This window comes from Apium graveolens, chromosome 5, assembly GCF_009905375.1.
Source record: "Apium graveolens cultivar Ventura chromosome 5, ASM990537v1, whole genome shotgun sequence".
NCBI classification, from domain to species: domain Eukaryota; kingdom Viridiplantae; phylum Streptophyta; class Magnoliopsida; order Apiales; family Apiaceae; genus Apium; species Apium graveolens.
This window is the reverse complement of record NC_133651.1, coordinates 152,652,138-152,666,078: the sequence shown is the minus strand read 5'-3', so window position 1 is coordinate 152,666,078 and position 13,941 is coordinate 152,652,138. Positions and strand designations below refer to the sequence as shown.

At 33.1% G+C, this 13,941-nt stretch overlaps 1 protein-coding gene across 10 annotated transcripts; it reads left to right on the top strand.

Moving 5' to 3' along the window:
- The first annotated feature begins 9,660 nt into the window (after positions 1 to 9,660).
- LOC141724579 (SNF1-related protein kinase regulatory subunit gamma-like PV42a) lies at positions 9,661 to 12,735 on the top strand. 10 transcript variants are annotated; one of them, XM_074526775.1, is made up of 6 exons: positions 9,661 to 10,019; positions 10,193 to 10,275; positions 10,473 to 10,618; positions 11,800 to 12,154; positions 12,254 to 12,337; positions 12,456 to 12,735. In XM_074526775.1, the coding sequence occupies exons 3-6, from the start codon at positions 10,563 to 10,565 to the stop codon at positions 12,591 to 12,593; spliced, it is 633 nt and encodes a 210-aa protein (XP_074382876.1). In that variant the 5' UTR covers positions 9,661 to 10,019; positions 10,193 to 10,275; positions 10,473 to 10,562; the 3' UTR covers positions 12,594 to 12,735. The 10 variants fall into 10 exon arrangements, with proteins under 10 accessions (XP_074382876.1, XP_074382875.1, XP_074382873.1 ...); XM_074526774.1 differs by having other exon boundaries at positions 10,421 to 10,618; XM_074526772.1 differs by having other exon boundaries at positions 10,415 to 10,618.
- Positions 12,736 to 13,941: the final 1,206 nt, after the last annotated feature.

Below are 13,941 nucleotides of genomic sequence, written 5' to 3'. Positions count from 1 at the left end.
TAATAATGTAAAAATTATTTATTGATAAAAATAATTACACGTGATATCCCGGATATTACATCCTTCCCCCCTTAAAAGGATTCTGTCCTCAGAATCACTCTAAGGATCAGATAATGATATATTCAAGTATCTCACTTCCATTTTCTCGGGTTGATCCCTCACCCTTTCAACTTTTCATAAACTTTTACTCACCGTATCACTCATTCCTTATTAGCCTCTTCTTGACAACATATTCTGTCTGTTGCTCATATAACTCATCTCAAGTCTCCATTTTATATACAATGGAGCTTAATTAGCCTTCATGAGTATACATATATAAACACCTACGATCCTACTATACGTGTGGTGGTGAAGCCAACTTACTTACACTTATCCTGACTATTTTACTGTCTCCAAAAGGACCAGCATAATGCTTACCAAATATTTTTTCTTTGTAATTCTAGTAATTCGTGCTTGTGAACGTTTGCAATAGCTACTGGTTATTGAACCCCATTCTCACATGTTTCTCTATTCAATTAACTTAGTTCATAATCACTACTAATCGCATTCGAGGCACTTTAATCGTTCTTTTAATCTTCTCGTCCATCTGCAAATGATATACTGAAACCATGGCGTATTCGATTTCTAACGTTCTCGAAATTATTCCAAAGTTAAGAGTTAACGAGAAAATCTCTACTAACTATGACTGACGCACAACTTATCACCATATTTTATTTTCCTTGAATCACAATCGAGTTTATTTATTGAGCGAAGATCTCTCATCATTTTGAAGAAAGTACACTAACCTGGAGGCATCACCGGCATATTTTTAACCCATATTATCATTTATTTTGGTTCTAAGGAGTTCTCATACGCAACTGACTGCAATGCTTTCTTTGACGTCTAATCATATATAACGTTTATTCTTTCTTTAAGCCATCTAATCAGAGAGTCTTCTTTGACATCTATGTCTCGTATCATTCCTTCGGAATAAGTTGAATCTCTTGAGTTATCGTCGTTCAACCAAATTTCTATCTTTTTAGTTTCGCCTTACTTAATTTCCGTTCATCTAGGAGTGGTATATACCATTCTAGTTCGACATAATTCATCGTATTCTGAATACTCCTGCCAAATTTCAAATCACACAATATTGATCATCTATGATTAGTTTCCGAATCTGATGATGTACCACCATTTCTTCAAGCAGCAACTAACCCACTTATGGGATAAACCGTTTATTACTAAATGAGAATGATTAGGTTTAAATAACCTATCAATAATAATGTAATTAACGCTTTCCTCACATTTGGTTCTCAGGTGACGTCACCATGACGTTTTTTGGCGAAATATATCCATCTAGTCTTTGTTGTCCCGCCTTAACTCCTTGATACATGTAATATTTGCTAATCTATCCCACCATTTCTTTCTTCATATCTGTCCACCAATAATTTTCCTCTAAATCTCTATACATATTGGTACTCCATGGATGGATTGCATATCTTGAGTTGTGAGCTTCTTGTAAAATTCCATTTTTCAATTCTGTCACTAGTGGAATCCCAAATTCTGAAATAAAATCTGGGAATGCCTTGATCATCCTTTTGAGTATGTATATTTATATATATTTTCCTTTTTTTCTAACGATTAATATCTTGATCTATTATTTCCCCTTGACATTTCTTTACCTTCTCTAGCAATTCTTGCTGAAAAGTCATACTATACATCTTTGCATTATTAGGTTTGCAAATTATGGCTTCCAATTTCAACTTTTGAAATTCCTTGTATAATTCTTCTGACACTGTCAGCACGTTCGGTCTTCCCTTTCTTCTTAATGCATCTGTTACTACGTTTGCTTTTCCTGGCATCTTATGAAGTTTCTTTATCACCCCTTTGATTCCACTTCCTTTTCTATCTCTTTTCTTCATTCTCATAGCTTATTCAAAACCGAACTCTTGACATTAATACTCATTTTGTTGTCATATCAAATTAGATATTAATACGAACTTTGATCCTCACAACATCCCATTCTGAAGTAAACATCAATCATCCGTATTAATACCACCTTCGATATTTAAAAACAACCTAAGTATCAACATCAATCGTAAACTGAATTAAAACTGTATCTCACACTTTATCCAAAACTGAAATACTTGACAAATCATTTATTGTATGATTATCATAACAATTTAGAAACAAGACGTCCTTTGATAAAACTTTGTTGCCGATGATAACATTTCCTTGACTGCCTAATGAAATCCATATTGGTGTAGTTATTAATCTCTGCTTTATTCCATCTCCCTTCTTCCTTTCTTCTCGATGTTTCATCTTAAATCTTTAGCTCTTGAAAACATTCTTCTCACTTGTCCATACACATGACTTTTTATTTCACTTGTCCATTATGAAGGGCATATTCATCCAATTAAAAACTCACACATTTGCAGCAATTTTTGAATTCTACCAGCGTCCTTACTCTTCCCCAATTCCTCATTGTTTTGATTTCGAATTTGAAAGTCACATCAAAATTCGACTTAATCTAATTGAAATTGATCTCCATGTAACTGACCATTAATTAGTAAAATTAGCCAATTAACTCACTTAATTGATCAATTGCCCCAAATGATGGTTAGCTAAATGAAATCAAAGACCAATTATATACAGTCGGATTGGCTGTAACAATCTCTTTCAAGAACCGAGATCACAATTATTTGGAGTATCAACATGAATAGCTATAACATACGGGAGTATACTTTCCATTTTTAAGAGTAGGTTATTTCCCAAAAAAATTGGGCAGCATCTCCTTTATATTATTGACTACCAGTCGGACTCAAGCCGACACCAACAATTAATCAAATAATCAACAATCAAACCTCAAATATACCAGTCCACTTTTACTTTCTAAACTCACCATTTCACCACCTTATGTAACATTAATTAGTACAACCCATGTCTCTAATTCAACTTAAGATTATAGCGAACAATTCTTATTATACCATACCTTTTTCTCATATTCTCTAATTATAACAGAATATCACTACTAAGTACAATTACAAATTATTCTAAAATTCTTCTAGTTCATGTTTCAATTCAAGCTCTCTACTTAACAATTCGTCCATACTTGGCAATATACACTTTTTCTTATTAATTAACTTGTTCACCTATGGTGACCAACACCTGGTCTCAACCAACACTCTTAAAATCTTGCGAATGAGTTCATTTGGTTTTAAAGCTTCACATCTTAAAAATTGTTGCAGTCAAACCACCATACCTTCATTTTCCATTATGTCTTTCCGTATTGAACCTTCTTTGCCGACCCAGCTACAAGCATCAATTTTACCACAACTCACTTACTTGAGTGGGAAAGCCCAACCATCCTTTGATGAACACACTTAAAGTTTATTCGTAACTATCATTTCTTCGATCTTGAATCTTTATGACAAATATCTCCCACATGAGCAAGGTATGCTTCATTTTCACAACACGTTAATCGATTATCTGGTTATTATTATGGATGTCTTCATTCGCCTCCGTTGTCCAATCGATCATTTGCCTCACCTGATACATGCAGCTTTACTTTCTTGATTTCTCTAGTTAATTTACCTCATATGATTTGCTAATTAGTCTAATTCACGCCAAAATTTCCTATTCGCAACGTATCGTGTATACAGATTTCCACCTTTGATTTAATGTCCTCGCAACAATCCCGTTATCGGCATAATGATTCTTTTCTGCACGTAAATGTTCACCATTCTTCGACTTGCAATTGCCCATACCTATTATGTAACTCCATCTGCTACACGGGTTCATTTCACTTTCTTTTTAAAACATTCAAAGGATAGACCTTACACAAGAAGGAATTTATGTATCTAATTCTGATTGGAGACTTTTTGGTAAGGAATAAGAATACAAGGAAACAATCGAAGAAATTCATGAATCAACAAATCAGGATTGAGGAAGAAAGAATGAATAATAATTAAAATAGGAATGAGACAACCATATTAGTACTTAAAATGGCCAGTCTTTCATACCATATGGCACACAGCACATGATTAGGTGGCGTCGCACCAGATTCTTTATCATTTTGACAAAGCGTCACACCATAACACTGCTTGTCCCAATTAGAAAATAATATTTTGAAGAAGGAACGAATTGAAAGGGATTCAGTAATCACCTTATATGGTTGATCATGAAAGAAGTTCATACTCTACTCGAAATTCATAAGAATGTATAGGATTATAGGAAAGAATGATATCATTATTCGCCATCCACATTTTATCTGTTTACAGCTTCAACGCTTGTTCGGTCAATAGATCCCATTCTGAATCATATATTAACTTTAGAAAGTTCTCTAAATTTCCTTCTTAAATTGATCATTAAAATAAATTCCCATGTACCGAGTCTTGTATCTTTCATGTTGCGCTTCCATGTTTATAATTCGACTTGATTTGTAGTCTTACGAGATTTACACTCATAACTTCAAATTCTGCTTATGCTGCTAATCATTCAACTTGTCGCCTCTTTTACTAATAACGTTCCTCCTTTATAAAGTCTAGAGATTTCCTTAATCTTCTTTGCTCGTACTCAGCTTCTCGTGAATCAACATATTCCTCGTACTCTAACTGTCTCAGAAATTGGATGAACAGTTTCTCCGTAATAGCGGGTCCACTTGGCCTTCTAAACGAACCATAATAATTCCTAGAACAGGTATTCGTCTGGATAATCTGAATCTTATAACAAATAAGAACTCAAGTAGTAGTTTGACAACCAAGTTTTCAAAACTTGTTTTCTTCCAAGGAATTTTAGAAAATTTTTGAGAAGAAAATCTCTTGCGAAAACTGTTTAAAATTTTAAAAATCATACACTTGGTCGTCGTTACTATATGAGTTAGTTGTTGTCCTTCTTAGCAGTTAGAGGGAATTTAATTAGTAAAATAATCATATAAGAACCCATTCATTTCCATACATCTTCTACCCTTTATTGGATCCATTTTGCCTTCATTGGTCGACAAAAATCCAGTTACCGTTGCATATTTCATCATCCGTAACTTCACTTTTAGTCTTCCATACTGGTAACACTCCCATCATCATTTCTTGCGATTACTATGTATAACAAGTCTACCCAGTAAACATCAAATCTATTCTATAAAATAAGGTCGGCTAATATCACATCACATTACTATTATACGTATCAGGATTGATCATAACATCAACATTAATTCCAAGAAAACTATCGATATCCAATTTTTTCAAATTCCTTTAAAATCCATCTAGCTCACTTTTCAGGATAATCATGGGTGGCATACTTACAAGTAATTCCATATAACCTGGTAGCGACTATCTTCCGAAACACACGTATCCTCACTCTAGGTTCTTTCTCACATTTCTTAATACCTCATGTACTCACCATATGTTGTAGCTCTCAAATCCATCTTCATGGGTGCTGTTACTTCATAAGATGAGTTTTAAGAGGATGTTATAGAATAGGATGTAGAGTAGACAGAATAGATGCACCCATAGTTGAGTATTTGGTAGAACCAGAATCAACATGTGGGGGAATTCTCGAATAGGTAGCTTCGCATCAGAGGATGAGATAATAGCTTAAAAGGTGCAACCATCGCAACGGAGGTGATATAGATAACACCAGTGGAAGCGTGAATCAGATGATGGTCCTCCGACTGAATGCTCCGATTGATCAGATGATACCGAAATAAAACAATTTGCCATTGCCGCTATTTGAAAATCACGTCGCTAGATAAGGATCTCGAATATCATCACGGATCGCACTAAAACCTACTATTTGGTCGCACTCAACCTCTTGACGTTCTATTTCTCTATTTCTTAATTCTAATCTTACCCTTTACCCATTTCCGACAATCTAGGCTTGTTTCAGTGACTTATAACATGTAGCTCTGATACCAACCTGTGACGCCCTCCAAACCCGGGTCAGAAGTTTGGGGCTCACAACACACACACCACAATATATAAACATGTATATAAATTATTATAAGCATTGACCCTTTTACACAACCACGAATCGTAATAGGTTAAAGTATGAAAACAAGCCACAACCTTAACTTTTATTATATTATACCAAACCCCAACTAGTTTAACATACAATTGATAATGATATCGTTCTTACAATGTTACATATCTTATTTATAATGTAAAGCTCCTGCTAGCTCGATCTAACTTAACCGAAAATCCTAGCTCGCACACTGGACAGGAAATCCTCGTTACCAACACTTTCCTTTTCAACTGTTAAAAACATAAAAAGTTTTGCAAGAGTGAGCTAACTAGCTCAGCAAGTCATAATAGCAACAATTGAGGTTAAAAATAATCAATTGAAGTAGTTCAGAATAATCAAATTTCTGAATAAGCAATGATTAGAATTGGATATTCACTTTTCATTTTAAAAACCAAGGTTAGGTTGCTGATCAGTCATGCACTAACCCCGAGCAAGGCTCCCAGCTTTGCTATATATACTGGATCCAAAGCACGCATTGGCCTATTATGACCACGAATCAGGTCCGACCACGAATCTGGTCCAAATTTATAAAACCATCTAATTCTAAAACAATTAAATATGATAATCAATGTAAATCAATAAGCTAAATCGTAAACAACATTTATCTTGAAGCATAGGGTGACTCATATCACCATGAAGGCATAATATGGAATTTAAAAAGATTGGCTTTCAATCAAGGAAAGAATCAGAAAGTAGAAGACCAAGGGTTCAAGGGGTCCAATAATTGGTCTTCTGTTAAATAAGGAATAAAGGTTGGTATGTTAAGAAATTTAATATCAGAATCAATATGTGGTAGATATGTATTTGTGGAGTAGTATCGTATGTGTATGGCTCGTATCTGGGAATTCAACAATCAATGGTTTATGAAGAATAAGGCTTATGGCTCAAGATCAATAAGAATCAGGGTTCAAGGTTAAATAGTTTAAGCGCTTGTAAAATAAAACATGAGTTATTTTGAATAATAGCGACATGCTATCAAACAGTTCGAAAATATTTGCAATATATCTTGAAGAAGGTTCAGAAGTACTTGCCATATCACCGACGATGTCCACTTTACTTCTCTTTCTATGCCTTACTTCTATTTATCAATCACTTGCCTTCTCTTTCTACGCTTCGATTCTATTTATGGATCACTGATTTCCTTTTCTATCCCTCGCTGACTCTGCTAGGCATCATAAGTATCTATCAATTATTCATGCTTATATGATTCTAATCATCAAATAGACGTCATAAGCTTTTATCTACCCTTCGTTTCACCCAAATCCGATTTACGGATTGAAAGTTATGACTAAAACAGTCAAACCATAACCACAAAGGCATATAACGCATCAATCAGTTAGCATGTAACACATAACACGTAAGGTATTCGATCAAAATAATTTTTCAAAGAAGATTCGGGGTTAAAATGATCTCCCAGGTATTTAATACAAATTTTTGAACATTTTTCGGAATTAAAATTGGACTCCGAATCATTTTATAATTAAATAATAGGGTTCGAATACGCGAATCTGACTTTAAAATAATTTTATAATAATTATCGAGCCTTGACAGTAATTTAAAATAATATTCGAAAGCTCAAAACTATTTTTCGGAATTTTTAAATCAATTTTAAATAATTAAATCTAATTATTAAATTAATTAAAATTAATTAAGTAAATTAATTAAAATTAATTAAGTAAATTAATTAAATTAATTAATCAATTATTTATAAATTAATCGATTAATTAAAATAATTAAAAACTAATTAAAATTAATTAATAAAATAATTTTGATTTATGTTTGAATAAATAACTAATTAAAATAATTTTCTGAATTTAAAATAATTAAATAAACATTTTTCTGATTTTTAAAAATAATAAATAAATCATTTTTAAAAATAATTTAAACAACAGAGGTCAAATTGCAAATTTTTAAAAATGAGATACTAAAAATGCAAAGGTTGCAAAGACTGGAGGCTAAACTGTAATTGTTACAGCTGTCTTCCCCGGTCGTCGGAGAAGCCATGACCGCCGTCCAGAAGCTTTTCCGGCGACGACCACAACCTTCCAGAAATACACCTGTTTAACAGGGTGTGTTCTTCTTGCTGCCAGGAATCGTTCTGCAGTGTCCAAATAGTCGGAAAATCAACGAGTCGAACGGAATATTAATCTGAAAATTTACCACGTATATATCATTCAAATCGTCTTTCGACAATATACAACTCTGTGTAATCAATTTCATGTAATAACCTTTAATAAAGAAATACCCAAAATTCAATTAAGAACATTCAAAGCTATAAACCCTATTTTTTAATTTCGAGAATCAAACTCAATTTTCTATATGTTACTGAACTCTATTTTTGACATATAATATACCAAATTGACCAGAAAAATATTATCTACATGATGGAATCATCAAATCATATCAACAATATCAAGAACAAAAATTCATATATTAATCCTTAATTAATTCGAATTAAAATAAATAAATAAGAAGAAAACCTTGATTTCTGCACTTGAATAGATGGTGGATTCAGAAAGAGTCTTTCGAGAGCTTCGTTTTGATATATTGCACGCTCGAATTGGAGTTCGATAACGCCTTCGTTTGCACGACTGATTCTCAAGAACGCGACAATAATTTTCTCTGTATTTTACGGGGTTTTACTAACTGATTATGATTATACAAATAAAATGAAATAAAAGGGCTATATATATTATAGGAATATTGGTTCATTTTGGATCATTTTGGATCGTTAAATTAGTTAGTTAGCCGCTAAGTAACTGCAAAAACGATCTGATTTGATACTCGTATTGGATAATTATCCAGACCGAGCTTTTTATAAAACACCTTATGCGAAAATAATGTAATATTATCCCGTCTTTTGAGAATACGGGTTTTGTTGATTCACCGATATGATTATCATATCGAGAATTGTACGCACCGTAATCCGGATTGAAAAAGTCAAAACACGGAAAATGTTCGGAATTACCAGATTAGGTTAGGAAGGAGTTTTCGGAAGAGTTTCGGGTTGTAAAAACGTAAAAACGGTTGAAGTTGGACGATTTTCGGCTTTATAAAATAATTTTGTAATTATTCATAAAATAATTAATAAATTCATAGATCAATATAAAATCATTTAATAGTCCAAAAATTACCAGAAAAATACCGTAATTATCTATATTTTATTCTGGTCATAATAAAATTAAGATACTTAGACTTTATCACGTATAAGCATCCACATCTCCACACCAATCATTAGATAATTCACCGAAAAATCATATAATAATCATATAAAAATTATTTATTGATAAAAATAATTACACGCGATATCCCGGATATTACAGATACCATTATTGAATGACGTCTTCGATTTCCCATGTTGACCCTTCAGTATTTTGATTTATCCATAAAATCTCAGTTGTTTGACAATATTCCATTTTACAGCATTCACTCCTCGCGATCCATGATCTGTACTAGTTAATCCACATATCACTATAAGAAAAGGATGAATAGACATCACCCTTTAGACATCGCTGTCATTAATAACCGATGTTAAAAATATTTTTAACATCAGTAAATTCAAAAATGATGTTAAAGATACATTTATACATCATATATAAATAGAACCGATGTCTAACTTTCTTTTTAAAAAACTAAAAAACAAATCGTCTATTTGTTTCCCCTCTGATTAAAACAATCCTCCCCTTATAATATTTTATTTCTGCGCCTCCCCAAAATTATTTTCCCCCTTCTACTCGTTAACTATCCCCGGCTCTCTCTCTCTCTCTCTCTCTCATTCTCATACACCCCGTCAGTCCACCCATCTCTCTGATCTCTCAACATGAAACCCTAAATTCAAACCCTAACTTTATAAATTGAAACCAAGAACTCACAATCAAAATCCCTAACTGGAATTATATCTTTCAATTACATGAACCCTAACTTTTGTTTTCAATAAATCGTTCGATTTGTGTTAATTAGGTGCAGATGAAGTTCCAATCGGCTGATTTATGTTGTTATTTATCCTAATTCTGTTTGAATAAGTAAGTGATTTTTAAATTTTAAATTTTAGTTTCTTAACAGTTTTGTTATTTCTCCTGTTCTAATGTTATAAATATGTAACTGATTGTGTCTCTTTTTCTTGTATTTTTGTTTTTATACGTTTATTTTAGGTTCTAATTGTGTTGGTGTTTTTTGTTGGTTGTAAATTACAAAGAACTTGTATAGCTCTTGGTGATTACGGTGAAGAAATCATGTTTCCTACTCTCTGGGATGCGTTAAGCCATCGTCGTAGGATAGGTTTGCTCCACTTTTCGACTTGTTTTTGAGCTCTGTCCATAACATTATTGTGTTTTTTACATAGTAAGGTTTGTGTATATTTTTGAGGTTGTTAGGCTGTGAATTGGGGAGTTTTAAAGTTTTGTGCTTTGTTTTTTAGTTACAGGTTGCTACTAAGTTTCCGGTTAATGCTCTTGTACATGATTTGATGTTGTTAGATTAACCCCCTTTGCAATTGGAGGCTGCCTTTGAGTTTATATGGGATATTGCTTCTATGACTTTGAAGGTCGAGGAACTCGAAGAATCCTATGGAGTTAGTATCATTATTGTTTAACAATTGGATTATTGTAGTACACTTGAACAAGTACTGCTCTTCGACTTTAGATTGAGCTGTTCCCTTTCATTTTTAATTTTTTTTGGAATAGGAACTGAGAGCTAATTTTGTTTTTGAATACTATATAAAAAATATTCTTAAACTGCATCATATTACAACAGTGAAGTATAACTTTATTGTTAATTATCAATTACATGGTTAAACTTTGTTGTCCAATATTAATTGGGTTATGTATACTTTAGCACTTTCACCTCTTGATGTTAAGCTCGTTAAGATTCTATATTAAAAGTTCAAAGCTTACCGTAAATCTTCAGATTAGCAAGTTCTGACGATACATTAATTTACTTCCCGAAGGTTCGATCATCAGAAACTTAGTAACTGATTTGTTTTAAGTTGATGTAGTTTATCAAAACTAAAATCAGGAAATGTACCTATATCTTGCACAAGGACCATGACTATTCAAGAGCATACTTCACATGCATACAGGAAGTCTTGATAAATAAACAAGTATTGCATATAATTTTATTTGTATTTGTTAATTTCTGTAGCTTATGATGTCAGATTGGTATTCCAGGTTAAATTTGTAGGATTCAGAGTAATTTATCATATAAAACATATCACATGTTTATAGCTTTGACTTCTGGCTACATGTAATTAGTGAAGCGCTGCTTAGCAATTAAACTTTTGATACTGATGTCTAAAGGATGTAATTAGGAATTCACCTAAAACCTTGCCTGGTAGTCAGCCATGTGCATTCACTCATTGATATATTAAAGTTGTGTTGTACTTGACAAAACTTGCATTCTGTTAATTGAAGATGAATGTTTCTATATTAACTTTGAAGTTTATGATCTTAACTTGCACCCTTATTCTTCTTTTGCAGAAAACCAGTTGAAAACAAAGTTTCTCTGGTGTCAATAAAGTAGTGCATAAGAAAACAGGAAGGGCTTCATAGTACTAACTCAACTCATATGTATCAATGTAATTAGTTATCTTAGGGGCCAACAATGTTTGTCCAAGGTGGTCTTTGGAAGTATATATTATTTTTAATGGTAGTTACGGATGAATCCATTCAGGTGTACTAGGTATTACTTGGAGGCTAAATTAGTGGAGGTCTTTCAACTTTGTTTGATAACAACGTCTGTTATTGACCTCTAGCTAGCTAAGTTAAAACTTATATATATCTTTCTAACATTGCGTCTTGTATGAAGCATTCTAGACTGTATGGAAGTGTTCAGTAAAGGAATTGATCGAGCTCTAGTACCAATGGGAAGTCAAGTGGAAAATGTAGCTGGAGTTGAACTACTCGAGTCTGCTTCATGTTATCAGATGATCACTCAGATGGACCTCTTGAAATTCTTGAAGGAGAAAGATTCGGATGAGCTACAGGCCATAATGTCACGTAGTGTAACCGAATTAGGACCTATGGGTGGTCATGTCTTTGGTGTTACTGATCGCACAAGAGTCATTGATGCCATCAATTACATAAGAGCTGCTTCACTCCTTGCTGTACCTGTTGTTGAAGCTTCAAAAACCTCTGATGAATGTCACAATACGATTATAGATGTAATTTCCAATCTGGTCTTTGTATAAGAATGCAAATTCTGTTTTTTTCCTTTAAATCTTACCTAGCTAATTGACAAATGCATGTATGTACATTTACAGGGTAAAGGAAGGAAGCTAGTTGGTACATTCTCAGCAACAGATTTGAGAGGATGCCCAATATCTCAACTTCGTTCTTGGTTACCCGTAAGTGTCATGAAAATTAAATACTCCCACACATACTATTATGTGTTATGATTTCATTTATATGTATTTTAGAATATTCCTTTCTCATATATTCTTTTACGGTAAATTTTTGTTTTAGGTTGAACCTAAGAGGAAAATGTCACGAGAAGAACAACAATTTTCAAAGGCAGGGAATCCAAGTTATGGTAGAAATTATGGGGGTGGCGATGTCGGGACTAGGAAGCAGTTTCACGCCATTTTAAGAGAAAGCTGTTGATGTGTTCAAAAAGACTAGTAGGAAAATTTTATTTTTACTTGATAATGTTTAGATTTTAGAATTATGTTTTTGATTTTGTTATATTAGAATACTTTGTATTAGTTTGATAATAATAATGAAAGTTATGGTTATTTAGATGTGATTCATTTTGCTTGTTTTAGTTTTTGGTATTTTAATATATATATATATGTATTATATATATAATAGGTAAATATATAACCACAGACATCGGTTAATGACTGATGTCTTATTATATCTAATACATCGTTTCAATTTATGAAACCGTAGTTGTATAGACCCAATCGACATCATTTTTTGTTTTTCATATCGATTACTAACTGATGTCTTAGTATATCTAATATATCAGTTATTTATCTTAAAATGATGTATAATATTAATTTTCACATCGTTCCAGAACCGATGTAAAAAACAGGGACCTTTTACTACTCCCACGTAGACATCGGTTTTTTGCATCTTTCACAACAGTCAATAACCGATGTCTATTGACATTTTTCTTGTAGTGTTTGTTAAGTCCGGCGGTAGTTTATCTGCACACATTTCATCATATGCCTTGCGATGGCGTTGTAAAACCTTTAACATAGACACAGGGTGCACATTATAAACTTGTCGATAGTTCGGGGGTAGTGGGAACTCATAAGCCAGCTTTCTTATTCTTTTCCAGATCCTAAATAATCCAATAGCCCCTGGCTCAACTTTTCTCTCTTTGAAAACCTCATGACTCCCTTTCAGGGAGACGCTTTCAGTAATACTAGGTCTCCAACTTCGTATTCTCTGTTCTTACGAGTTTGGTCCGCATATTTTTTTAATCTGCCCTGGGATGCCACTAGACAGTCCTCGTAATGTGTATGGTTTCTTTGGTCTGTTTAATCAACTTGTGTCTGAATATATTTCTCTTGAAAACTTTTTTCCAGTACAAGGGAGAACAACACATTCTTTCGTACAAAACTTGTAGGGAGGCATTCCAATGCTCGCATGATATATAAACATTATTGTTGACCATTCAATTAACGCCAACTCACCACTTCATCTTATTTTAGATTCTATAACATGGACTATTAGCGTATCCTATAGTGTTTGAATGGTTCTTTTACTTTTTGGTTCCCTGTCGTTCTCTTACTCGTGCTAATTTTTGTTCTTCAATGTTTTATTATCCCAGTATATCATCTCTATCGATTGCTTTATGTAAGAAAATCTAGTTGCATTTTTACATGCTCATTTCTTGTCATCCACTTAGTGTCAACATTTCTTCTAGAAGACACGTAAGGCACATCGTGGTCCCATTGCTATCTCGAAGAAAGCATCATTCTACACATAACTAATCGATACG

What these genes read in the sequence shown, in the direction of transcription:
- LOC141724579 (XM_074526775.1), top strand. Translation starts at nt 10,563, where the DNA reads ATGGAGTTAGTATCATTATTGTTTAACAATTGGATTATTGTAGTACAC. An exon ending in GTCACAATACGATTATAGAT is followed by an intron (nt 12,155 to 12,253) that starts GTAATTTCCAAT and finishes GTACATTTACAG; the next exon opens with GGTAAAGGAAGGAAGCTAGT. An exon ending in AACTTCGTTCTTGGTTACCC is followed by an intron (nt 12,338 to 12,455) that starts GTAAGTGTCATG and finishes TTTTTGTTTTAG; the next exon opens with GTTGAACCTAAGAGGAAAAT.